At 43.0% G+C, this 27,027-nt stretch overlaps 2 protein-coding genes and 1 long non-coding RNA gene across 4 annotated transcripts in view; 1 reads left to right on the forward strand and 2 right to left on the reverse strand.

Moving 5' to 3' along the window:
- The window catches only part of TMCC3 (transmembrane and coiled-coil domain family 3), a 104,657-nt gene extending 103,072 nt beyond the window's left edge, over nt 1-1,585 (reverse strand). The window contains exon 1 of the mRNA XM_082241003.1: nt 1,391-1,585. Coding sequence (XP_082097129.1) covers nt 1,391-1,537 — 147 coding nt within the window. The 5' untranslated portion in view covers nt 1,538-1,585. The remainder of the gene's footprint in view (nt 1-1,390) is intronic.
- Nucleotides 1,586-4,093: 2,508 nt separating this feature from the next.
- Nucleotides 4,094-17,256, forward strand: LOC309542246. Of its 2 annotated transcripts, XR_014224153.1 has the most exons (4): nt 4,094-4,363; nt 10,084-10,182; nt 13,941-14,025; nt 15,935-17,256. It is a non-coding gene; the product is annotated as an uncharacterized lncRNA (long non-coding RNA). The 2 variants fall into 2 exon arrangements; XR_014224154.1 differs by lacking the exon at nt 15,935-17,256 and having other exon boundaries at nt 4,100-4,363; nt 13,941-14,053.
- NDUFA12 (NADH:ubiquinone oxidoreductase subunit A12) lies at nt 17,228-25,183 on the reverse strand. The gene is made up of 4 exons (XM_082240904.1): nt 25,025-25,183; nt 22,804-22,886; nt 21,682-21,769; nt 17,228-17,501 (listed from the first exon to the last, which is right to left on the reverse strand). Exons 1-4 carry the CDS (start codon nt 25,111-25,113, stop codon nt 17,321-17,323), a joined length of 441 nt encoding a protein of 146 aa, XP_082097030.1. The 5' UTR covers nt 25,114-25,183; the 3' UTR covers nt 17,228-17,320.
- Between the last annotated feature and the right edge of the window lie 1,844 nt (nt 25,184-27,027).

Here is a 27,027-nt window from a genome sequence, read left to right on the forward strand (position 1 = left end):
AAAAGCAAATGCAAAACAATTTAAAAAAAACAACCACATACCCAGATGCTGAGTGACCAGAAAGTGCTCAGTGTCTGCTGAGGAGGGGAAAACCCAGAAAACCAAAGGAGGTGGAATGGAGTCTGCTGGAGGAAGTGAGGGTGGCTGCTCACTGGCACCCTAAACCCTGCTACAAATGGAGCACTGCAAGTCCTATTTGAATATTACAAATGAGAAAAATCAGGTACTGTACAAGGTCTGGAAGTCCCACTTCATGAGTCACAGCAGGAGCTGGCCAAAAGGTACTTCCTCCACTTCCGTATAGTGTATGAACTGCTTCTGCACAACATTCACGGGGTGCATCCTCTGGTCCACACAACTGCCCATGCCCACGCCTGAAACAGGGCAGGTGAACCACGCACATCCCACAACCCAGGATGCTCTTCTCAAGCAGTGGTATGCGCAGGTGGGCAGGGCTCCCGGTCCACTCCATATATGGGCTGCTGGGCATATTCAGATGTGCTGGAGGTGCATCCATGAGAGCGGCACATGCCACACTCCAGCAAACTAGAAACAAAAACGACACCTTGCACGTCAATGGGAACCTTGCCCACTGATTTGACTGAGATTTTGTTTCGCGCCCTGAGCAAAAACACAGCCAACATCCAAAATGAGGTGAAGGAGTCAGGTTAGATGGCTCCGAAACAAGACCTTTCGCTAACTGCCTTACCAACAGCCCCCTCACGACAAGAAAGGCACATATCTGAAGATAAGCATCTGCCTAGAGAAAGGTACTACTTAAGGCCGAATTACTGGAACACCCCCCCCCCAAAAAAATCCCAAAGATTCCTCACTGTGAGGAACTGGGAGAGATTTTGGGGAAACTGCGCACTCTAACGGCCAGATCCCGCAAAAACGCCTAGGAGAGCAGAGCAGATCCGTCTCGTGAGTGTAATAAATGGTAAAAGGGCGCCGGGTCTCTCTGTCACACAGACACAGCTTTCGTACGACCCACAGAGCCGCTGGCAAGGCTTGCGACACACTGTCCTTTGAAATAAAAAGACACCGCTAGCCGGCAAGACACCGGAGAGCCGACGGAAAAGCCCCCTCTGCAATGTACCCTCTCCGGTGTTTCCTCCCTGTCAGGAACGTGCGACAACCTCCCCATTTTATTTGCCTTAGGGGAACCGCACGGAGCAGGTGGTGGCCCTCCTATCCTTCCCTGGGTCTCAACCAAACGAGGCTCCCGTATGTCGCTGCCCCGAAGCGCGCCAATTCCGAACGCGAAGCCTCGCCGGCGCCGCGAGGGAGGGAGCGAGGGAGAGAGAGGCGCAGCTGCTGCCCGGGATTCCTCTCAGCCTGGGCGCCCCTTCGCGGCTGTGGAGAGAGGAGCGCCGCATCCATGGCTTACCTTCCTCAGCATGCTGGGCAAGCAGCGGCTGGGGCTCCTGGCTCCGGCCGGCTCTTCCTCGCCTTCTTCCTCCCGCTCCCCCCTCGGCCATTCAGCGGCGCCTTTCTTGCTGGGCGATTTCGCCAGCCCGAGGAGCGCACATTTCATGCCCGCCGAGGCAGCGGCTCCGATCCCGGAGCCTTCGCCCGCACATGCGTGTGGCAGCATGCACAGGGTCGCTCCCCCGAGAGCCAGGGCTGCCTCGGCTGCTGCGAGCCCAGCGCCGGCTCCTTTGGCTGGAGCGGGGCGGCGGGGCGCTCGCAAAGCAGCCTCCGGCTCGAGCACGCGGCGCAGCGGCAAGCCAACCAGGCGGCAGGGGCAGCAGCTGCTGCTGTTGCTGCTGCTTCTTGCCGGCCTCAGCAAAGCCGAGGAGGGAAGCGGGCGGGGGGGGGACTACCTCGCGCTCCCGCTCCCTCCGCCTGCCCTTAGCCTCAGCGCGCGAGCTCTTCCGCGCGCTCGGAAAGGCGCACTCGGAGGTGCCCAAAGGACGCTCGCTCACTCGCGCGCGCTGCGACGACGCCGGCTGAGGAGGCTGGAGTGGCCGGGCGCTGCAGGAGCGAGCCGCTTTACAGAACGCGAGCGAGGCAGGGGAGGTCCTTAGCTGTGGGACCACTCAGGGCGCACACGCTCATACACCCCCCCCCCCGTCGCCTCCCAAAAGAAACCAGTTATCCAGTCATTTCTAACAGGGTCAGACTAAGCAGCGTGTGAAGCTGCCTCGTAGCGAGGCAGAGAAACCTGGCTAGCCCAGAGTGGTCTTTCCCACTCCTGCTCTGCTGTTTGACGTCCTTTGGCTGGAGCCTTAAATGCACGGCTTGGGGCCCTTCTACCGAGCTTTGCCCCCATCCCCTCATTGGCGTCTCCCCCCCCCTTTTTTTTTAAGTGCAGCCCCCCTCCCACCCGAAGGAAAGCTCCTGCAAGCGTGCAATGACACGTCTGACAAATTCTGGTCACGCTCTGTGAGCTTTTTTTCCACACTGGAGCGTCGCTTTGGTCATTAGCAGGGCAAAATGAATGTTAGCCTCGGTGCAGCGGAGGCTAGGCCTTATTTACGTTATTGCATTTATGTTATTGCATTTATATCCCACATTTTCCACCAGAAAGCTCATGGTTCTCCTCCTCGTTTAATCCCAACAACCCTGTGGGGTAGGGTCAAGATGAGCAGCAGCAATTGGCCTCAGGTCACTCAATGAACTGGGGGGGGGGGGCGGGCGGGACTTGAACCCTGGTCTCCCAGGTCCTGATCTGACACTCTAACCACTACACCATGTATGTTGAAGGACTGCCTAGAGGGCAATAGATGTAAAAAGTGGCAGTAGTTCTCGGGCTGGCATGGAAATGAGCCTGGTCATCACTGCATCCTTCCTCATCTCCTCCTTTTTCCCCCCCTTAAAAAAACCTCAGTGGAGCAGCTGTACATGTGAGTAGTTACATAACCGTTTTGTTAAGTTTTCCTTAAAACTTGTATAAAACATTTCTACAACAAAATTGTGCCTTTTCCCAAGTAAATGTGTTTGGTTAGCATCGGGGCAGCAGAAGCAAACTCCTTTTTATTCCTGTAGTGGCACTCCTGATGGTACTACGATTTAAGTGAATTTAAACTGTGAAATGGGCACATGCTCAGAGTATTCCACCACCACTCCTCATTCATGCCTGGCAAACAAACCTGTGTGTACTCCTACTTCAGGAGTGTAGGAGCAGTTGTAAGGGTATGGAATGGCAGTGATAGAGAATGGTGTGTGAATGTATGTAGAAAGAAACTACAGTACTGTACAAAGGCAAAATTTGCATTTGTTGCTCTGCCCACTTTTTTGCCTCCAACTCCACCCACCACTGATACGTGGCCTTTAGAAGGTTCCCCACCCAGTTACCCAGTTTCAGTTGCCTCTTGTTACTGGATCTCTATGCTGTTGCAGTAATCACTTAGCTTTTATTTTCAGTTTTTATGTGTTGGTAACCAGCCTGGGTGGTGCTGGAGGAGACTCTTGAGAGTCCCATGGACTGCAAGAAGATCAAACCTATCCATTCTTAAGGAAATCAGCCCTGAGTGCTCACTGGAAGGACAGATCCTGAGCTGAGGCTCCAATACTTTGGCCACTCATGAGAAGGGAAGACTCCCTGGAAGAGACCCTGATGTTGGGAAAGATTGAGGGCACAAGAAGAAGGGGACAAAAGAGGACGAGATGGTTGGATAGTGTTCTCAAAGCTACCAGCATGAGTTTGACCAAACTGTGGGAGGCAGTGGAAGACAGGAGTGCCTGGCGTGCTCTGGTCCATGGGGTCACAAAGAGTCGGACACAACTAAACGACTAAACAACAACAACCAGCTGGGATCACCTCATATGTGACGAAGGGTGTTCTATAAATGCAGCATGTAACTAACTAAATACATCTGGTTTGAGGTTGATGGTTTATTTTTATATGATCATTCCTAAGAGAAATAAAATGCGTTGTAATTACAGCTATATGTGCTTAAAGGTACATTATGCTATAAATCTACACTTATACTGACAATGTCATTTTATTTTTCTAGTAGAACCACGGTCAACCCGTCCTCTCCCCTGACACCCAACATTGTGTGATGTCAGTACATATTGTGATGTCATCACCTTGCTTTATTTTCTGAATTGATCTGATTGGAGCCAAGGGGCCTTGTTGCCATGACAATGTTGTTGTATTGACGCTCGCAGGAAGGAGAGTGGTTTGAAGTGTGCAGATTGCCCTTATATTTCTGTACTTTTAAAAGCCACATGAAGCTTGGCTGGAGACAACATCATAAGAAATATCTCTGTGCTCAAGGCACTTACGGAGAAAATATATTGAGTTTTATTCACATTTATTTATGGAAAGTCAATATGCCAAAAATAGATGCACTCTTACAGTGTGATAATAGAGTGTTCACGTGTTGTAATGTTCGATGGGGCTTATTATCAGGTAAGTGTGACATGTTTGCAGCCTTAATATGCTAAAATACCTTGGTGGTTAAAGGTATAAATATATAAAATTAACATAAAAGTTTAATGTTCTAAGGTGAAATGAATCATGAAATTCTAGAAATTAAGAAGGTATGACACTAACAGGGATTTTGGTTTTTCCACATTTCATTAGGTATAGCATATTTTTTAAATAAAAAATTTAAATCACCAACACAGTTTTATTCACAGTTTGCACCTGGGAGGTTGGGAGACACCCAATATCAATAAATAGAGAGTTATCCACATACTTTGGTCACCAGCTCCAATATGTGGGGCACTCTTCCCACGGAGATTCAGCAGGCATTCTCACTTTTGACTTTTAGGCATCTCTTGAAGACATTTTTATGCCAACAAGTCTATGCAGTTAAATGATTAACATCATTTAAGTATCTAGCCCAGCCACGTACATTGGACAAACAAACAGACGAATAAATGCACGTATCGCAGAACACAAGAATGCCGTCAAAAAAGAAGAAAAAACTTCCTCTCTTTTCCAACACATGAAAGAAACAGGACATGAAATTAATTTTGCAGATTCCAAATTGCTCTTTAACATGGAACATCACCACAAGAGAATAATCATGGAAGCCATCGAGATAGAGAAACACCCTCACAACATGAACAAGCGTGACGACACGTCCCGCCTGCCAGACATCTGGAAATTAGCCCTCCCCACAAAAACCGACACCAGAACCAGAGGCACACAGAACGCCGTCACCAATCAACCACACCAGACCCAAACCCAGACCCTCTCCACAGACATATTACAGACTCCATCCAGTAGCCAAACTATAGTGGCACCTCCGGATGCTGCACCCCCCTGCAATCCCTACACAGATCTGGCTGGCACAAGGCACAAAACCATAGCTCGCCCCTATACACGAAGCCAAGCCAGAGCACAACTAAATGCAGCACAGCCATCTTCTCAGAAAAACTCTTCACAAGCTCAAGAGGTCAAGACACGAAAGCTTTAGCAACTAATCTACACTTAATGACCCACCCAGTGATATTCAGAATATCACTCATGAAATCACCCAAGATATCCCTCAAGTAATTAAGGAACAAAAGAAGAAAAGGCACACTAATCTAGGAACTTCCTCTCTGCCCAGAACGTTGGAGGCTATACACCACACCCCTCAACAGTATTTATAGGAACTCAAACACCAGACTCTGCTCTGTTCCAGTAACAAGAAGCCGAAAGCACCAGCCTGAAGATGACGAGTGAGACCTCGTCGAAACGTCGCACAGACACCCCGACTCTTACACGGGAAGACACCCGAAGACACCAAAACCTGCATTCCTGTACCCGTGAAAATCTACGAAAGCATATATATATATATATATATATATATATATATATATATATATATATATATATTTCTGGCATCTGGAAAAGAGAGGGAGAGAAAACTGAACTCCCCAGGGGACTGGAAGAGAAGACTGAGCAGACTGGGTCCACCCGGCAAGTGACATAAACCAATAGATATCTTCAGGAATGTGAAAAGCCTGCAATGGAAACATATGGGAATGTGTTTTGCTGTGCATGCTAATGAAGGGTACATTTGCACTAAGCACTCTTAATGAATGACAAGACAGAATCAGGAAGGAGATAGCAGCTACTAGATTCCACCCTACAGATTAGTCTTAATCACAATCAAGAAAACCCTCAAAGCATTTGCAGGACACTTAGAGCGGATGGATAACTGGTAAAGCAGAATGGCAGACAGGCATTCTAAAGGGTGGTAGAAGGGGTGCACTGAGGCATTTGTGATGAAGGCAGTGAGTGTGGTCAATCCACTTCTTCTACCCTAGTTAACAGTGCTTGCCTGTCTTCATCCAGATAGGAATGAGCAGCATGAAAAAGGAGCGGGTGGGTTCTAGATTATTCTTGTCAATGCTACAGACCAGAAAAATATCTATGTCTAAAGCTGACTACAAAATGGGGTTTGGGGCACACCATTACAATGGATAGCAGAATTCAAAGCTGGAAAATTTAAAACATTATGACCAATAGAGTCTCACGTTCCAGAAGAGTAGTCCTTTTGGTCTGATGTAAAAATGAAAGACGTCTGGTGGAACCTTCAGTCAAAACTAGCAAACCAGCATACACATTTGTAGGCCAGAGCTCCCTTTGTCAGATGACAGGGTAAAGGTAAAGGGACCCCTGACCATTAGGTCCAGTCGTGACCAACTCTGGGGTTGCGGCGCTCATCTCGCTTTATTGGCCAAGGGAGCCGGTGTACAGCTTCCGGGTCATATGGCCAGCATGACTAAGCCGCTTCTGGCGAACCAGAGCAGCGCCGTTTACCTTCCCGTCGGTGCGGTACCTATTTATCTACTTGCACTTTGATGTGCTTTCGAGCTGCTAGGTTGGCAGGAGCAGGGACCGAACAACGGGAGCTCAGGTGACAGGAGGATTGGCAAATATGTGTTTTACAAAACTGGAAAACACAAAAGAAAGAGTGTGCTGTTTTAAATAAAAGTGAGGCCAGTGCAAGAGACACTGCTACAGAGAGCATGAATGAAAATGAGATACAGGGTGGATCTACACACACGGGGAAAACACACTATAAATATGTCAGAAATTAAATTGTTATAACAAAAGAAAAAAATCCTATGGAAAATCGCTTAGAATTTTTTTGCTCTCTGGCGCCATCTGGTGTTGCATTCAAAGCACCGTTTCTTGACTGATGTAGCTAAGTCCACAGTCACATCATTAGAAGATCCAATTAGGCTCAGTGGGTGCAACCCACCTCTAACAGCCACCTAGTACCCGTTTGCAAAGCAAGATGAATGGAGAATCACTTTCTGTTGTGAGCTACCCCCTTCCCAACTCTACTGAGCCCAAGTGCAATATTGTCAAAATTGCAAATGAATTCCAGTTTGGCGCCTTTGTGTGGAAATCTCCCTTTTAAACCTTATTGTGGAAACATAGCAATTTTTACATCTGTTACTGTTACAGAATATCTAGGCCAGTGGTGACTAATCTGTAGTCTTGCAGGCATGGCTGGACTCCAATCCCATCAGCCCCAGCCAACATCACCAAAGATCAGGAATGATGGGAGTTTTAGTTTAATAACATCTGGAGGGCCACAGAGACACAGCAACCCTGATCTACGTAAATTGAAATGCTCCCCAACTGGTTAATCACAGCTTTCTCAGCAGATTTTATGTACGCTTTTCTTCTCCTTCTCCTTCTTCTTTGTTGTCAATGGATAAGGTGAAGAGTACTTATCAGTATAAAATGTTAGCCATAAAGCTGCTAATGAAATTGAAGAAAAAGGTGGGAAGTTATTTGGTGTTTTATACATTTTTCTCGCTCAAGTTCATTGTCTGAAAGGGAACAAGGAAATTGCTGTAGCATAGCAACTGTGATGTTAGCAAGCAGTGCAGTGGCATCGTTAGCTGCGATGCTGTTCTTTGTATCTCCAGGCTTTCGTATGGATAACAACACAACATTTGCCTGCAGTTTCTAATCACAGAAGCTTAAACAGAAAATTAAATAGGGCTTATTCACATCAGGGGCTATGTACGCAAGCATAGTTCCTTCCTTCACTATCTCAAATCATTACAATAGCACACATATCAAATTAGTATTTAATAAATTAGTTTCATATTTGTCTGAAGATGGATCTGTGACGATTTTAAGCCAACTACGTAACAGAAAATTGCTCCGCAGGAAGTGTCGGATGTTGTTTTACTCTGCTGCCTTAGTGATTGAAGCCACAGCCTGCAAAGCCTTTAGCTAGAACTTGTCCTAAGCCAGTTTGGTAGAGCTGAGTAACTGTGAGTTATCTTTGACAGTGTGTGTATCTATTTTTAGGCAGCGGGGCAAAACCTCCCCTTTTACCTGGGTTTTTGGCCCTTAATTTGAACAGTGTTTAAGTATTTGTGACCTCTTTTAGAGGAGCAAAGTCTAAAAGACCTGGTTTTTATTTGCATAGATGTCTGTTTGTTTTTAGTTTTTATTTATTTATGGTGTTTAATGTTATTTGTTTAAGTATTTATATTGCATCTGTAAGTTACATTGAGTCATTTCCATGAGACAAGTGACTAATAAATATTTATTAATAATAATAGTGTGTGTGTGTGTGTGTGTGTGTGTGTGTAAGTAAGCAAGCTTAAGTATACACTTTTAAAATACTGTTTATATTTATATGGTCTGTCTAAATTCATTATACTGAACTTGTAATCAAAGGTGAGAGATGTAAGGGCAGCTTAGAGCATCTTTCTCCAAGCTGGTGCCTCCTAGATGCTAGGGACTGCAGCTCTCCTCAGCCCCAGGCAGCATGCCCAGCCCTTAGGGATGAAGGAAGCTGTAATCTAATACATCAGAAAGTTATCAGGTTTAGGAAAGCAGGCTTCTACAGAAATTGGGTTACCAACTGAAGGAGAAATTCAAGTGGTTTATTCTCCCTCTCTGTTCCCGGTTGCAAAAAAAAAAAAGCCCAGGTCAGGTTAATTTATTCTGCACAACAAGCTGTTAAATGCAGAACTAGAAACTTTCATGTCATAGAGCAGTGGTTCTCAAAGAGTGTGGCAGGAGAGGATGGCAAGTGTGGCGAGAAAATTTAAGGACAGTCAAATAAATGTTTAAACATTTCATTGTACTATATTATAGATGCTCTTATGCATTGTTTTATACTTTTTGGATGCCCCATGGTAATATCATAAAGTAGTTGTGTTCTACGTTATAAATCAAGCACTCCCAGGAGTTGATTCTCTTTGTTTTCCAATGTATTATCAATTTTAGAGTCTATGATGGTGGTAGCCAGCAAGGCACCCTGTAGATGCAGTTGGCCTCCAGTTTTCCATCAGTTCCCATCAGCCCCAGCTATCATGGCTAATGGTCATCAAGGGCACCAGATTGACTAACATGGTCTATGAAATGCCCAAGATGATATCTGGAACACTGTGTATTAACTCATTCAGATGAAGACCCTCTCATCCCTGTGGTACATCTGAGGACTATATGTTTCCTCCTTCTCCCGAACATTAAAAGAGCCTGCTGGATCATAAAATACTGTTTATATTTATATGTCTGTGGGAAACCCTGAAAACAGAGCCTGAGAGCAACAGTTCTCTCTCCACACCTGCGATTCGCAGCAACTTGTGGACATGCTGCCTCCATTAACAGATTGGTTAATAGGTCTACTTTTACCTCGAAAACTTTGCAAAGTGTGTTAATAGCTTCCATTTGATTTCCATGCACAAAACTAAGTTCAAATCAGCTGGGAAGTTACAACCAGATAGAAAATATGACAGCAATACAAAGCTATCATATTGCACATTCCAGGGACATTTAGAAATTTCACCAATGGGGGAAAAAGAAGATACACAAAGATGAGGGATGAAACACAGGGATTCACTACAAAGCTTGGAATCAAAGAAACGGTAAAAGGTCTTTTGGCAGTAAAATTGTATAGCAACTGTTGCCATACAATGTGCAAGTCACACCAGTAACTAATTAGACCATACTGCTATATTTATGGAAGCTATAGAAGAAGCCATTGTAATGCAGTGAAGCACTTGTTAGATTGATCCAACAGTACTAAATAAAATTGAATTCTCCACTAAACTTTGGCTAAACACACCCACCCACACCCCAAAGCAAATATATGTAGAATAGCAAACAATAGCATGCAGAAATTGAAGATAATCCCCTTTTTTCTATTGCAGGTGGTGAAATGTGAAGATACAAGGTGTGGACACCAATTCCCTTCAGCCAATGGTCAGGAATGATGGGGACATTGACCAGCAACTTTTGGAGGACCACAGGTTAGCCACCCCTGTGGCAGGCAAGGGAGGATGAGTTAAATTCTGGAACTCATCCTTACTCAAAGTAAGGATGGCCTGGCTTGCAAGCAGTGGTGGAGGAAGAGGAGTGTGGGGGAAGCACACTGCCCCCGGCAGCGTGATCCTGGTGGGGTGCCATCGCGGCTGCCCCACCCACCTGCGCTGGGTGTCATGTCCCCGCAGGCAGTGTGCCCCACCCCCAGGACGCACGCCACGCCCCTGGGACATGCGCCAGCCCCACCCCCACCTGCTCTCCGCCCCCCAGTGCCAGAGCATGAAGCTCCACCACTGCTTGCAAGTCACAGGTCACTAACAGCACTGAAGCTGACTTCAGCACTGGAGGAAGTGACTGTACTGGGCTGTTGCTTAACCATATTGCTGGAATCAGAGACAACCAGGACAACTGCAACTGTTAACAAGTTGATCTCATACAAAGCTAGGGCACCTCAATGAATTTGTACGTTTCGTCCATAGGATTGTGCCTCACTGAAATCTGTGGAAAGTTTAATAGATCCCAGACAGCTTAACAGATGTTGATTCTAGGCTCTGCAGCTAGACCTATGGAGTCCAGTATGCTATCACACCTTTGACTAAGAAGATTCAGCGTTTGCCAAACTCAACACATTTGGGGAGAACACAGCAACAGGAGGAAGGCAATTTGCAAGTTTCCTTTCCATATATTATTTCCCCCAGTTCTTGACACATTCCTTAAATGATAACCAGGAAGAGAAAGTGTGCAGTAATCTTTAAGAATAGCCATTGTATTGAAAAAAATGTTGAAATATACATTTATTAAGAAACCAGAGGCCTTTCTTCTAGGAATAATAGGTCTGGAATTGCCCAAGAAAGATGTTAGGTTGTTTTTGTATGCCACAACTGCTGCTAGGATTTTGTTAGCCAAGAATTGGAAAACACAAGAAGTGCCAACAGTGGAGGAATGGCAGATGAAGATGATGGACTTCTGAGAGCTAGCTGACCTGACCGGAAGAGTCCACGACCAGAAGGAGGAAGAGTACCAGAAAGAATGGATGAAATTTAAAGAATATTTAGCCAAATATGCTAAGATAATTTAAATAGAAATACTTGCAAATATCAGATTGGCTTAGGATTTAAATATGTGATTTTATATAAGAATATGAAAAGCAAGAAAGAAGTTAATTGACTAAGTAAATTTTATGAGAAATTAGTTTTGGAAAACTGTTACAATGATATACATTGAAACTCAGCCAGGGGGATTTGAGGAAGTCACCTAACAATGTTAATAATAGTGGAATAATTACAGTTAGGATTTTTGTTTGTTTATAAATTTGGAAAATCAATAAAAAAATTTGAAGAAGAAAAAAGAATAGCAGCCATTGTGCCCCTTTGTTTTTAGAACACACTCTAGCTATGAGCATGTGATTGACTAATGCAGAACTGATATTAAGGCATGTGCAACCACTTCCCCACATTTACCTTTCAGTCTACCTTCCCCCTTCTATCAGATGCTCTCTGTCATTTACTGCTAGCACTGTACATGAGGTCAGGAGGACAGCTGGCTGGCAGAGTAGTGAATTTCAGTGACAACAAAATGCCACTGATACAGCCCTACTGTTCTGTTATGCAAAATGGAGAGCTTGCCTCCTTCTAGGTTTGACTGTGCATAGGAAAACACCCAAATGAGTGGTATTAAAACTATATTTAATCTGAGCTGATGTACTCATGTTCAGATAAATCATGTGGTTAGGTTTTGCTGTCTCTGCCTTTCAGTTTACTCACCTTTGCATTGAGCCGTACTGCTTGGATTATCATTTTTATTTTATAGAACAAGTTTTCAACCTTTTCAGACCTGGGACCCACTTTTAGCCCCAAAATGCATTTGGGGCGACGCCTCATTCATTTTTTTATGTATTTGCAGAATGGCAATGCTGCTGTTGATATACTTTAGGTCAGCTTTCAACTCAGTAATGGGTCCCAACCAACCATTTGTAGACCAGTGTTCTAGGAACTAAACTATCCCCGAATCCATTCATTGCCTTTGTCTGGAAACTCAATTGAACAAACAGTGATCAACAGAATATGACAGCTGAATGTGACAGCATATGACAGCTAAAATTCCATGTGGTAGAGCCTTCATTTGTCTGAAGGTAATCATCCTTAAAATTCAACGAGTCAAAAAGAAATTAAGCATCATTAACTCAAAATAGATGGTGCTTTCCTTGTGCCCTACTTAGCTGCAGCTAGCTAGATGATGATTCAGTATTCCTTTAACCAAGGTCTAATTCATTCGCTCTATATATTTATGACATGATTGCTCACCAGGCTGAGCATACTATAGTGAACACCTTTGCATTTTGAGAGTCAGTAGGAGCCACTGGTGCTGTGATGACTATGAATTTGAAAGAACAAAACACAGCTCACAGTGCAATCCTAACTATAGCTACTCAGGATTCAGGTAGATAGCCATGTTGGTCTGACGCAGTCGAATTAAAAAATAGTCCAGTAGCACCTTAGAGACCAACTAAGTTAGTTCTGGGTATAAGATTTTGTGGGCATGAACACTTCTTCAGATGCCATATCTGAAGAAGTGTGCATGCACACAAAAGCTTATACCCAGAACTAACTTAGTTGGTCTCTAAGGTGCTACTGGACTATTTTTTAATCATAGCTACTCAAGAGTCCTATTGAATTCAATAGGGCTTACTCCCAGGGAAGTGGACCAAGGACTTAAGCTTTGGGCTGACCTGGGAGTAAGTCCCATTGAATTCAATCAGACTTACTTCTAGACTTGGTTAGGATTGTGCTGTCAGTCAGGAACTCCTTGGATGAATCCTCCAAAAGGCCAGTATCATGGCAATTAATTCTGCTTCTGACAAGTGGATTGACTGGCTTCTGCTTATTAGTTTGTCACAAGGTCCCAGCTGTCTGAAGCTGCTTAATGTTGACTCTTTTACAAAAAGCAAATATAAGTTGAAATTTGAGGGCACTGATTCCCCCCTCCCCCCCAAGATATCTTTTCCCTGTCCTGTATCACAGTGAGAAAAAGCTGCATTTGGAGGTGGTGAGGGGAAACTAAAGAAACTGATTTAGGCTGCAGCTGCTAAACCAGCATCATTGTAGTCCTTTTGTTCTCCAGTCACATTCTATATAACATTTAGAAGACATCTGAAGTCAGCCCTGTATAGGGAAGCTTTTTAATGTGTAGTGCCTTATTATGTTTTTATATGGGTTGCAAACCACCCAGAGTGGCTGGGGCAATCCAGTCGGCTGGGCAGGGTACGAATAACAATATCATCATCATCATCATCATCATCATTCTGCTCACTCCTGTCTACAGAAAGAATTATTGGATATGCAAGTCAGGTAACTTGTGTGTGACAGATTGAAAAAGTAAAAAATAAAATATTATTTGCAATAAAAAGCAGGCTCAAGCAGAACCAAGTAAGATTGCCTGTGGAAGGAGCCACAGACACTTGTATTGCTTTTGCTGGCTAAGGCTAAGCAGATCTGCGTGCAGGTAGTACTTAGATACGTAGCTGGCCAGGAACTCTTTTTCACTTTGAGTCTCATTATGGAACGAAAAACTGGATATAATAAATTACATGTATGTCTCTTTGACAAAGCAAATATTTTCAGAAGGTTAAAGTGTGACTACAAGGAACAAGTGAGGTTTACTTGTGTTAGCAAGATTCTGCCATGTTTTAGGATCCATGTGAAAAGCGAGCAGCGGCCCCAGAATTAAAGTTTGTAATTTGTTACAGGAATCAATCAAAAATGACCTCAATATGCTTTGAACCACAGACTATGGATTAACATTCATGACTAGAAGATTGAAAAACCGAATAGGTAATAAACTAGGAGTTATTTGGATGGACCCAGGACTAAGTCTCTATTTAATAATGGTCACTTACCTCCAAGTTGATGATACGGGAATCTCCTTACAGAATCCTATGGGCACATTTCTCCCATTTTCTGTAGAACTGTTTTCTGAAACCATAATCAGCAACTGAGAATTGTTTTTCAGTACAAGAAGTGACTTATGAGCTCTTAACTCCATTGCATGCACATACGTCCTGAATGTCAGAATGGGTGTGACAGGGAAGGAGGTGCAGAAGGCCAAGGTATGAAGACTTTGGAAGAAAGTGTCATACTGCTGGTACTTTGGGCTCCCGTTCAAGAGAGAAGTATATAGATGTTGAAAGTGAGGGATGAGCTAAAAGCAGAAATAGGACTTCATCCTGGAAAAGGTTTTCGCTGCATCTACCTATTATGAGCGCATTACTCAATAAAGTAATAAGACATTAAAGGGAAGTTAACACACACATGCCCTGTTTCTGTTCCGCTCTACTGCCTTAAGTAGTCTGCTGTTCTGGGCAAACAGATGCAGAATCATTCATACCTGGTTTATGGTGCTTAATTATACAGTGTTATTAAATGCAAATTGTACGCAATAAAGGAACATTTGGACAGAGAAAAATAAACCGTTGTTCAGTACCGCAGTGTCAGTACAGATGCACAGAAAAATGGTAAAAGCTTAAACTGTAGAACAGCCCATAAAAAGGATGGATTACTAGAACTCTTAAGCCTAGTGTGAAAAATCACTTGGGCTCCAAAGAATGTAACTTATAGGGCAACACAAAAAATAATAGAATTTTAAAAATGTATTTAAGTGAACAATTGAGCATGCATGCACTTCCATCCAATTAATTGTCCAACTAGAGAACTGGTCATACGCAGAAGGCAAGTCAAAGTATGGAGAAAAAGTTGCAAATAGATCAGGACCATTTCAGTCATTACAGATCACTGTGCATTGGACACATGAGAATTAGATGTGAAAACAGTTTTGAGTTCCCATTAGATGACTCATCAGGCTTAGTGGGAAAAGATACATGGCTTTTAAATGACTTTAAATGTTGTCTCCCCCACCCCTGACTTCATGCCTTTTTACTGTTCCCTGCATGCCTCCCACCTCTCTTTCATCGGCTGCCATTCCTGACACTACTTGCAGAAAAAGATATTTCTTAGATGTGTGGAAAGAAATAGCATACTTAATATTTTAAATATTAATTATGCCATCCAGAGACCTTCTTTTGGTAGCTTCTGTTGGGGGGGGGGGACATGAGCACCGCTTAACTTTTATAAGGTTTTGAGCCTGTAAGGCAACTTTACATCATCATCTCATTAGAAATGTACCATAGCAGCGAGGTGTGAAAAATGGAAAGCAAGAAAACCCACTTATGAATTCAGTCGAGGGCCTTAGGCAAGTCAGTTCTCTCTGCTGCAGTATCAGGATAGTAATGTCCTGGTTGACATGGAAGTGCCAAGCATTACTGAGACAATGTATAATAATATCCCAAGAGTGCTAGAAAATCATTATTGGTTGGATACAGATCTGTAATGAGCCGAGTTCTGCTGAGAGGGGAGAAAGGGAGGTCTTTTTCACCTGTTTCTCCCTCCCCTGCAAAGCTTCTGTAAAATGTTTTGGTCATATCATGGGCAAAATCCTCCCCTTCTTCCTGCAGGGATCCTCTGCTAGATTCCAAATCCTTCTATTCACAAATGGAGCACATTTGGATCCAGCCCTATATAAAAAAGGAATATATTTTTTCATTTACTTTTTATGCTGGTTCAGTTACAAAGATGTCCAGGCATTTTTTCTTCAGTTTGGAGGAAAGCTGCATATCTGCTCTCACTTTATGAGATATTTTCTCTAATGTGGTGTTCTCTCTTCATGGGATAAAGACCTCCCCTGCAGTGGAGAAATGTGATTATAGCCAAGAATTGCCTGTGCACTGGAACCACAAGATACGTTTCATCAGTTGCTGATGCCCAAGTAAGCTTGCCTTTGAAATCCCAAGGTATTGCAGCTGTTTGGCAAGGCCAGTATAGCTACCACCATTCCATATTTTCCTGCATTTTGAAATGTGTTCCTTGCCTCCTAGCACCACTTTCAGTCTAATCTTTCACCTGGATGACATGAGTTTGTGTTGAAATCATTTAGCAGTAGAATCCTTGGGTTTTCCAATGAAAACTTCATACTAGCTGTGTGAGATCATCAGCACCTTAAATTACAGTAGGAGCAGTTCAAAATACTCCAGAGAGTAATTTGGAGCAGGAAAGATTTAAATAGACCTGAACTAAGTGCAGGGATAATTGTTAGCATGCACACACCTAAATAGAGAGAAGCTGTGGAGCATGGCACTGAAAACTGAACACGATGGATGTAGGACCGAGTATACTTTTTTTGAGTGCAAAAGTTTATTACTGAATTTTAAGGTTCAGTAAGGTAAGATTCAAGGCACACCTGATTTTTAGATTAGTTTATTAGCCACTATGGTACACCCTGGCAAAGGCCAATCATTACACTGGTCAATTTTGATGCAAAAACTACCCCAGGTGGTAAGTGGGCTATGACAGTAGCACATGCCTAAAACTTACCAGCTTCACTAATACATGCATAAGAAAAGCTGATTGCTCATAAATTTGGCAGTTTCTTCTTTTTTGACTCTCAAAGGACATGAATAATTTGCAGCAGTTCTCAATACTCTGCACTGCATTTTTATCACAGTATGAAACATTCATATGTTCCTAAGATCATCCTATCAATGATATATGGTAAGAAGCCGTAGTAACAGCTTTTTTTCACTCTCTTTATTCAGAAATAAAACTTGTATGTTCCAAATAATGAGAGGATACCATAATCCTGGATCATTACTATCCATACTAACATAAGTTAGATAAAATAATGTGGTGGGGAGGGGACTGTGGATGATTTAATAAACTTCTGCAGAACATAATCAGAGTGCTAGCTGTGTTAATATGTAAAAGTTAAATGTCATCAAATTATGGAATAAGTTGTTGCATCTGTTGAAGTGGACTTTTATCAACAAAAGCTTATGCCATAGTACATTTTCTGGTTTTAAAGATGCAGACTCTTGCTTCTGCAAAAAGATATTTCATACACAACTGCTGTCTGGCAGATTATTGCATATTCTGCCATCTGCTACTCACTAGTTCTCTTCTCATCAATATTTCTGATTTCAGAAGGTTTCTGATCAAAGACTTTTATTTTAAAAACTGAAGAAAGCTACAGTTCACATTGTAGGTCTAATGCTTCGCAGATCACCATATTCCTTTCTTTTCACTTGCTAGGTGTAGAAGGTGGGACCCACTCTTGTATCTTCTTACGGGTGGTAGAAAATGGTACATACTGTCTAGGAGTACCACTTAAATTCATTTTATGATTCTCCCAAATGAATTTACGAGGCACTGGAGGGTGTGTAGTTGGAGGGTCTTCTGTCATACAGTGAAGCCAACGATGCCTTAAAGGGGGAAAAAGACAACACACACACAAACATACACACACACACACAACTGATAAATATGTTGTCCTAATAGCCCCTGAAGCATATATGCACAGAGTTTCAAAAGCAAGCCATGTTTGATGGACAAAAGTTACACTGCATGAACCATTTTGAACAGCTACATTTCAAGAAGTTTGATTATGCAGATTCTGTTAGATTTATTGTTTGCAGAAGCATGTTTCCTAACTGTTTTTAAGATGTTTATTTTATTTTTAATTGTATTATTTTATCACTGATGTGTTTGCTGACCTTGACTCCTTTGGGAAGAAGAGTGGGACATAAATCTAATAAATAAATATGCCAGAAAATGATATGTTTAGTATCAGAAAATTAGTATTCTACCACAGACAAGTAGGTGTCGCAACAAAGAGTGTTGCCCCAACGGAACAAAGACAGGTGCAATCCATTTATGTCATGGGCACACAAAAGGGCGATCCAGGAGGTGCTCCTATGACTATGTGGGTGGTCCTTCTTGTTGGACTATACAAGTAGTACCAAAAAGATAGCTGCTATCATCAACTACAATTGGGTAATCGCTGCTGCTGCTGCTGGTGGTGGTGGTGGTACCAGAAGCCAAGCTCTCACTACCTCCCTGTCCAAACAGTGTATGGGTACTATCAAAAGCTGGTAGCATTATGCATCCTACTGAATGCAATAAAGTTACAATAGGACTCTCTGTGAGTACTTCCTTACACAGCATTACTTGCAATAGTGCTCTCTTGGAGGCAATCAGTTTCCTAGATTCATTTCAACTGCGGTTTAGATCTGGTTTTGGCACAGAAACTGCTTTGATGACCCTGTATGATGCCCTTTGTTGGGGTGGAAAGAGACACACAGGGTAATGTGTCCCTGTTAATTCTCCTTGACCTCTCAGTGGCTTTTGATACCATTGAACATGAAAGCTTTCTGGAATGGCTGTCTTAGTTGTGGGTGGGTGGCACTGCTTTCTGGTAGTTCTGGTCCTACCTGAATGGTCATTTTCAAAGGGTGATGCTGGGGGAGTTTTGTTTGACCCCATGGAGCCTTCACTGCAGGGTTCCTCAGGCTTCAGTGTTATCCCCCATACTGTTTAACATCTACATGAAACCACTGAGTGAAATATCTGAAGTTTTGGAGTACAGTGTAAGCAATATGCTGATGGCACGCAGCTCTACTTCCCCTTTACACCTGCAGGTGTGGCAGTGGATATGCTGGACTGATGTCTTGCCTCAGTAATGGACAAAATGAGAGCCAATAAACTGAAGCTCAATACAGAGATGACAGACGCACTGTATGTGGGTGGTTCCCTAGACCAGATGGATAGTGGCCGGCCTGCTCTTGATGTGATTACACTACCACTGAAGGAACAGGTATGCAGCTTGGGGGCTACTTCTGAATCCACTGCTGTTGCTTGAGGCTCAGGTGGCCTCAGTGGCACAGAGTACCTTCCATCAGGTTTGGCTGGTAGCCTAGCTGTGCCCCTATCTGGACAGCCTAACCTCTGTTGTCTAGGCTCTGGTAACCTCCAGGTTAGATTACTACCTTGCCTTATACGCGGGGCTGCATCTGAAGGCGGTTCAGTGAGAAACTACAGTGACTGCAGAATTCAGCAGCCAGGTTGCTCACCAGGGCAAATGGCTCAGGACCGCAATACAGTGGTGCCTCGCAAGACGAAATGAATCCATTCCGCGAGTCTCTTCGTCTTGCGGTTTTTTCATCTTGCGAAGCACAACTATTAGCGGCTTAGCGGCTATTAACGGCTTAGCGGCTTTAAGAAAAAGGAAACAAACTCGCAAGAACTCGCAAGATGTTTCGTCTTGCAAAGCAAGCCCATAGGGAAATTCGTCTTGCGGAATGACTAAAAAAACGAAAAACTCTTTCGTCTAGCGAGTTTTTCGTCTTGCGAGGCATTCGTCTTGCAGGGCACCACTGTACCTCAAGGAATGCCTCTACCCACACGAACCATCCCAGATCCTGTGATCATCATCTGAGACACTTCTTCATGTGCCTTCCCACACAAGGGATCCAGAGGGCAGCATCACAAGAATGGGCCTTTTCTGTGGTAGCTCCCTGCTTGTGGAATGTTCTCCCCAGGGAGGCTTTTTGCTGCCTTCGTTACATATCTTTAGACACCAAGCAAAACATTCCTCTTCTCCACAGCCTTTGGGGTGATTAAACAATCATTAAAATGTGTTGGGGAATTGTTTTATTGCTTTGTTTCTATTATGTATGTATGTTGTGGTTTTATACTGTAACCCATCTCGTGTACTTCAGGTGAAGTTCACCTGTAATAATAATAATAATAATAATAATAATAATAATAATAATTATATATATATATATACAGGATCTGGGATGGTTCGTGTGGGTAGAGGCATTCCTTGAGGTACAGTGGTGCCCCGCAAGACGAATAATAATAATAATAATTATTATTATTATTATATTTTCACGTAAATCCTATATGAAGAAATAAACCATTAAAAATGATCCAACAGGTTTCAAGAGCTATAAAAGGCTGCATATAATCTCTCATGCACATTTTACATTATTATTATTTGGCTACCTGCAACTCAGGAGTACACTATCACTATGCCCACAACCTCCTTACCATTCACTGACACCTCTAGAAGTAAGCATCATATTTCCCAAACATCCTCATAGCATACACAGAGTGAAATAATTGTAAGACTGGACCCATCTGTTCGATAAATGACTTTTTCCCATAGTAAGTGACCCAACAGTAACAAGTATAACAAGATTAGCGCATACTGTGAGAATGTTGTTGGCATTGGGCAACTAATTCAAGTAGTCACTAAAATAATATTTAGGTCAATTGTTTTGAGTGCTGCAAATATCTGACGAGTTAAAAAACACATTTTCAGTAAGCTTACAATTGTGTTAATTGGGGTGGAAATGACAGAGGAACTCAGCTGTCACTAAAGCCAGGACAGTTACAGTATGTTTGTTTCTCACTGTTCAACCATCTTGACAAGGTTACTTGTGACCATACTAGATCTCTACATGTGGACTGACCCCTCTTCCCCACCGTCAATGCAAATAAAAGATAATTCATTTGCAATGTGAACATCCAACTTCACAACTATACACAGAATATACTGTATTGGCTCGAATATAAGCTGCACCTTTAAAATTCAAGGGGAAGAAAGAAAAAAAGACAATACCTGACTATAAGCCGCTCCCTTAAAATTGGGTTACGGGCTGAAAATCACTGCGGTTGGTAGAATTGTAACTCCGAGCCAATTTAAGCCTTTGAACTTGGAAGCCCGCAAAAGTTACCGTACAATTGCTAAAATCGCAAATTGGTATTCAATTGCTACAATTCCGCAGGCACTCACACCCGTAAAGAGCAAATCAACAGTCTCAAGTTCGCAAATCAACAATAAAACATTTTTGGTTCTGTTTTACTGTATGTCTGTTTCAGCAGCAATATCATAAAAGCCAATTTTTCTAAGGTCACTAATTTAAGGTGCACTTTAACTTTTCACGGTCAGAATTTGGAAAAAAAGTGTGGCTTATATGTCTTTTAAATGTCACTTCACAACTCTCCTACTTATTCCAGAAAGACTGTTGCAGAGAAAGTGGTATGGAGACTGATACTAACAGGCACAATTCAAAAACTGCCATGACCAGCAGTCTATGCCTAGTAGGGCTTTGGTCATACAATTCTTGAGCAGCACCATAGTGAAACATAATGTGTATCATTAAATTAGGTAGTACAGCAAGACCTAGAGACTAGCGATGACCAACCTGTGGTCTGCCAGATGGTGCTGAACTACAACCACCAATTTTCCCTGGCAGGCTGGCTGAGGCTGATGGGAGTTTAGACTCCAAAAGCAACTACACATCAGCCACCCCTCATCTAAGCACATCTTCAGTTTTCAGGCAGAAAGCATGCATTTACCATAATGTCCCTTTCAAACAGAAGAGTGGTGCCTGATCTATGCTCTATCCCGGAACTGGTGAAGTACTTTTGCTGGCAGAAGATTAGGGGATGATGTACAGTTAAGAGGATTAAATTTTCATTTCCTTGCTTTTGCGTGTCAGCCTCAGATAAGTTGGTTCGTTTTGAGGTTAACTGTTTCACAAGGTTAATACAACATATAATCACAGAAATGCATGCAGTAAATAGCTGGTTTACCATTCAGGGGGCACCATGCTTCCATCCATTTCCCAGAATGTGTTCTTGCCATTCATTTCATTAGTATATATAACCCACCTATGGCGACCTTAAATATGAAGATAAGTAAACATTTACAAATTATATTCAACTGAACCAAGAAGTGAAGCATAGCTTTATGACATTTTATTAGTTATAAAAAAGTCTGTACTCACCACCACCACCACCACCACCCCACCCCACACAATTCAAATTTTGTGAAGTTAAAATTCTGTGCTCACATTTAATTACGGTGCTTGCAAGATTCTCACATTTAACAAATACACTTTTGGGAAAGGACTGGTTTGGGAGAAGGTATGGAAGGAGTAAACCGAGGCAGTGTAAGGCTTTGTTGATAAGAATCCACGTTGGGACCACCTCACATACATGTTTTTCCCCTACACAATGTAGGATGATGAAGTGTCTATGTGGTCACTTGTGAAGAGCTTAGTTTACTAAATCATGTAGACCAGAAAGGTGATGAGTATATGGTCTGAAGGAAACCAAAATTATCTAATACATTTGAATCTAACAAGTTACTGTGTTATTTCCCACATCAAAATTATTTTTGTGAAGGAAAAAGGTCACACATGAAGGGACCTCAGAGAGACAAGAAGCGTATGTGGGATAGTGCACATTAATTTCCATTAATGTAATGTTTAATAAAAACCCTCAAAATAACCCAATTACTAAACCCTCAAAGTAACCCAATGACACTGCAGCCTCTCTTCCTTGCTATTCGGATTAATTTTAGCAATCCAAGTGTTGAGACTAGAAAAGGGGTCTTAATATTCAAAGTAATGAGTCTGCAAAGATAGTGATATCAAAAAGATGACCCTCACTACTACTCCCTGAACACCATCTGCTTTCTCTGTTTCTTCACATCTGTGTGCCAGTGCAAAAAGATGCTATATTTATAAGCAAGAGCATAAATCCAAGTTCCTGTTGTGACAACACCTCACTAGGACGTCTTACTGTTATATCCTCCTCCTTGACACCAACAATTACTTAGAGCTGACTAAATTGTAATCACATTGAAGAAGTGTAAATTAGCCTAGCTTTTTCAGAAGATTAAATTCAAATTACTGAAGTATATCCACTTACCAAAAAAATATCTTTTGTCTTCATAGTATTTGTTTCCATATTTATCAACGCCTACTAGTGCGCCGGTCTTCAGTTCATTGACCCTGCAGGTTTCCAAAAACAGAAGTAGTAAAATTACCCGATACTGAACAAATTTAAGTATGAGGAGCTGTTGTTGCTCCATGGTGGAGCACTTTGAATGCAGAAGATCACACATTCAATCGTTGCCATTGCCAGGTAGGGTTGGGACGTACCGTTGAGCTAGATGGCCCAATGGTCTCACTTTGTGGAAGGCAACTTTAGAAATTCTGTTGTCAGTGGTCCTAGAAGTCAAGGGACCAGAAGCAATCTCAGCTTCAACTCTAATTGCTAAAACTGAAAAGACAGTCATTTTGCACCTAATGAGCATGAATTATTGCATAATGTGCTTCTTGAACAATTGCATATGTCCAGTGTTAGAAATTCCCCAGGAGTACAGAATAAGTAAAATGGGATGGGGACATGATGATGCATGCAAATCCAAACCCAATATCCCTGGGCTGGTCTTCAGATCAGTGTAAAGGAATGAAGAGGGTTTTTAAGTGTGTGTACTTGAATGCCCTTAGAAATGCTCCCCACAAATGGAAACCCTGATAATCTAAGGTTCCCACTCACTGGAAGAGTTTCTATGTGTGATCAACCAAAGGTGATTAAAACCCCTTTTCAAGCTTTATTGCTAACTTTGCAGAGCTCTGAATGTAAGACTTCTGTGCATGCTTTCCTGCCCGCCCCAATTACTAACCACGTTTTCAGGCAAATGCCTGAAAATGGTTTAGGACTATGTTATAATTTCCAGAAAGGTAGCAATGTTAATCTGTTGCAGCAAAAACATTGAAGATTTTTTTGGAACCTTGAAAGCCAACAAATTTATTATGGTATAAGCATTCATGAACTACAGCATGGGCTTAGCCAGGATTTTGTTAGAGGGGCAGGCCTTTTGTTGGGGGGGGCAGAACCTCCGTTAGCTATGTATTGTTATTTATTTAGGGGGGCGGCTCCCCCTCCCTGCCCCACCTTGGCTACACCCATGGACTACAGTCCGCTTCATAAAATGCACCTGACTGACTGCAATCAGAGAAAGCGAATGCCATAAGACTCTTGTAGGAATATATACAAAATTAAGAAAACTAATTATAAAAAGTTATGTATGGAATCCTGCAAGCTTTTTCTATGTATGTATAAATAACTTGTATAATTCAACTTTTCCGTGGCTCTTTCACTCTTGTTGTCTCCACAAGCATGATAGACTAAGAATTATAACCAGCCAGTTTCTTTATTCCTTTAGTGTATTGTTATGCATGCAGTTTTTAAAAAAATTGTCTGGACTTTTAACTTTATTTAAAAATTAAAGCCTATGATAGAAAGAGAGAGCCAAGATGTTCTGCCTCACAGGGTAGTAGTGGTAGGGAAAGGGAAAACGGAGCAAGATAAACAAATATCCACAACTTTTCGGCTTGAAAACTGCCCAGCAAGACATCTACAGAATTTCTACAAGTTCACTGACTGGATGGGGGGCATTTTCCCCACCAAGGACCACTTCATTAGTTTAGTGAAAAGGGAAAGAAAAAAAAAAACACAGCTCTGCCGAGTTCAGTAGGACTTACTGATGGGAATACTAAAGACAACCGTATGATGCACTGAACCCAAGTGTCAAAACATCCCAGAAAATGAAAGTCCGCTTTGTTATCTAGCCAATAACAAGCTTTCCAATCCGGACAGCCCTCCTTTCCCTTTCCCGAAATGACCGGGAGGCGCAAGCCTTGAAATGACCCCGCTTCAGAAACATAGCTGTCAACTTTCAGATTTGAAAATATGGGATCAGCGGCCTCGAAAATAAGGGATCAGCAGCCTCACCTGTCCCGGGGACAGTCTACGGGGTATCTAACAATCCGGGATAGCCGCGGGAAACGGCGCTGGAATAAGGGAATTTCCCGCAAAAAAATGGAAGGTTGACAGCTATGTTCAGCAAATGTCCCCCAACTGGTCCACCTTGATCCCCTCGACGGAGTTTGGGCTGCCTGTTCGTCTCTGGGGATCCGGGAAGAAGCGGAGGCGACCCATTTCCACGCCAACCAGAGACAGCGACCTCCTCCTCTTCCTCCTGCCCATTACCAAGGTGACCCTCGAGCGCAAGCAGCCGCTTCTCTCCCAGCCTGCCCTCACAAGCCGACGCGCACGGCGGAGGGGCCGAGCCATTTTTTACCTCAGCAGCTGAAACACGGCCCCGCGAATGCCGCCGTGACCCCCGAGCTGCTGCAGCGCCCTCCTCACCACCTGCACGTACTCCGCCATCTTCCCGGAGGCCCAGAGAGGCCTGGCGCCTCCTTCGCTCCGCCGCAGGACGGCGTCTGCGCAGCCGCGGCAGGAGGCTCCTCCTCCTCCTCCCTCCTCCGACTCCAGTTCCAGGGAAGCAGATGCAACTAGCGAAGGAGGAGGCGGGAGAGCTTGGAGCCCCGCAGGTGGGAAGGAGGCGGCCGTTGCTTGCTCTCAGGGAATTCATCGCCCCGGTACGTTGTGCTTACTGAGAAGTGCATCCTACTGGGCTCAATGGGAATGGCTCCTAGGCATTTACGTATAAGCTAAGCCAACTGTATAGCTTAGGGCCCCACTCTCTTGGGGACTCCCCCAAAATTGAGTTTTTGTAAATTGTGTTTCTCTTTTGTTATTGCCAAATGCCAATGTGTTTGCATTATTAAGTTTGTTATGAATAAAAAAAATCATTTTAAGTTAGAGCTTAATAATTATTTCACTATTAATATACTTCCTAATTGTATTTCAGTTCAACAATAACTTTGATAAAATACATATTTTGTTATGTGCAAATAGCTTTAGATACCTATTAGGTCCATAAATTACCATATAGCATATATTCAACACAAAAAACAGCAACAATGTGTTGTTGACAAAGGACAGCTGGCCATATAAAGGTCCCCATTACCTTCAGTAGCTTAGGACCTCATCAAACCTAAATCCCCTGCGCCCAGGTAAATGTGTGTGTGTGTGACTGCTTTTTGTCTGGAGGACACAGGGCAGCACATACCGCTAAACATTTTATGAATCAAAGCTTGGCCTCATTGTGGGGCAGTATTTCAATTCAAGTAGGAAAATGAGAGTACCCCTAAACATTTTTTAAAAGAAAAAAGCACTGTGTACATCTATCTATCTACACACATAACTCAGGGGAATTCACGTCTAAGTAAACATGCATTCGTCTGTGTTGCAGACTGTGTATTCAAAACCACAAAACCCCACACATAATTAAGTAGAAGCACTGCCACACGACCCCCCACTCGCCATGCCCCCACCACCTCTTTCCCACCTTTCTTCCTAATGTAACACTAATGTCTCAACAAATGAAACTGATCTATAGAAAATGTAACTTGAAAAAAAGAGACATTGCACATACTTTTATAAACCAAGAAATCTTTAATAAAGCGGGGGGGGGGGGAACAGGACCAAATGAAACAGTTAACTTCAACGATATAGACTGTGTTCACACTTTCCAAGGGCACGAATGAGTCCAAACATTGACTTTCTGTTCAAATATAACTATTTAGAGCATTGGTTCCCAACCTTTTTTTGGCCATGCCCCACCTACACATCTCTAAAATCCTGATGCCTTCCCCTCCCCCCATGACATATAATTCTTATTATTCAAAAAGTGAACGCCTATTCACCTGGAAGAAGACTAAAAGGCCATTAACTGTTAATAACTCATTCTCGAATTGCTCCCCATAAAAATCAAATTGCCCCCCTGTGGGGGGGTGCCCCACATTGGGAACCACGGATTTAGAAGATTTGGGGGAGGAACCCCCACTGTATTTTGATGTCAGTGTCAACAGATATCCTGACCTAAGAGAAAGGGTTGAGATGGTTGCAAGTGATGGTGGGGAGATGCTACATAGACATGCTGAAGGGGGTGCAAGGAAGCCTAAGACAGATCCATGCGACTCTTGAGTCACTGGAAGGTGCAAGTCCTGCTCTATAAGTGACATGAGAGGCGTGTAAAGTTTTTCTCCTCTCGTGAACATTCAACCGAGCTGAACGCTGAAACAGTCAGGACTGATAAAAGAAAGGACTTCGCACAGGATATAGGTAAAGTAAAGAATGCACTCTGTACAGGAAGCATTGATGGCGACCAACCTAGGTGGCTTGCTTTATTTTTCAAAGTTATATCCCGCTTTTCGCCATTTAGGTTTCAAATCG

This window comes from Podarcis vaucheri (genome assembly GCF_965113315.1).
Source record: "Podarcis vaucheri genome assembly, chromosome: 10".
NCBI lineage: Eukaryota > Metazoa > Chordata > Lepidosauria > Squamata > Lacertidae > Podarcis > Podarcis vaucheri.

What these genes read in the sequence shown, in the direction of transcription:
- NDUFA12 (XM_082240904.1), bottom strand. Translation starts at nt 25,113, where the DNA reads ATGGCGGAGTACGTGCAGGTGGTGAGGAGGGCGCTGCAGCAGCTCGGG. An exon ending in GCCGTGTTTCAGCTGCTGAG is followed by an intron (nt 22,887 to 25,024) that starts GTAAAAAATGGC and finishes GGAAACCTGCAG; the next exon opens with GGTCAATGAACTGAAGACCG. An exon ending in AGCATGGTGCCCCCTGAATG is followed by an intron (nt 17,502 to 21,681) that starts GTAAACCAGCTA and finishes TCCCCCTTTAAG; the next exon opens with GCATCGTTGGCTTCACTGTA.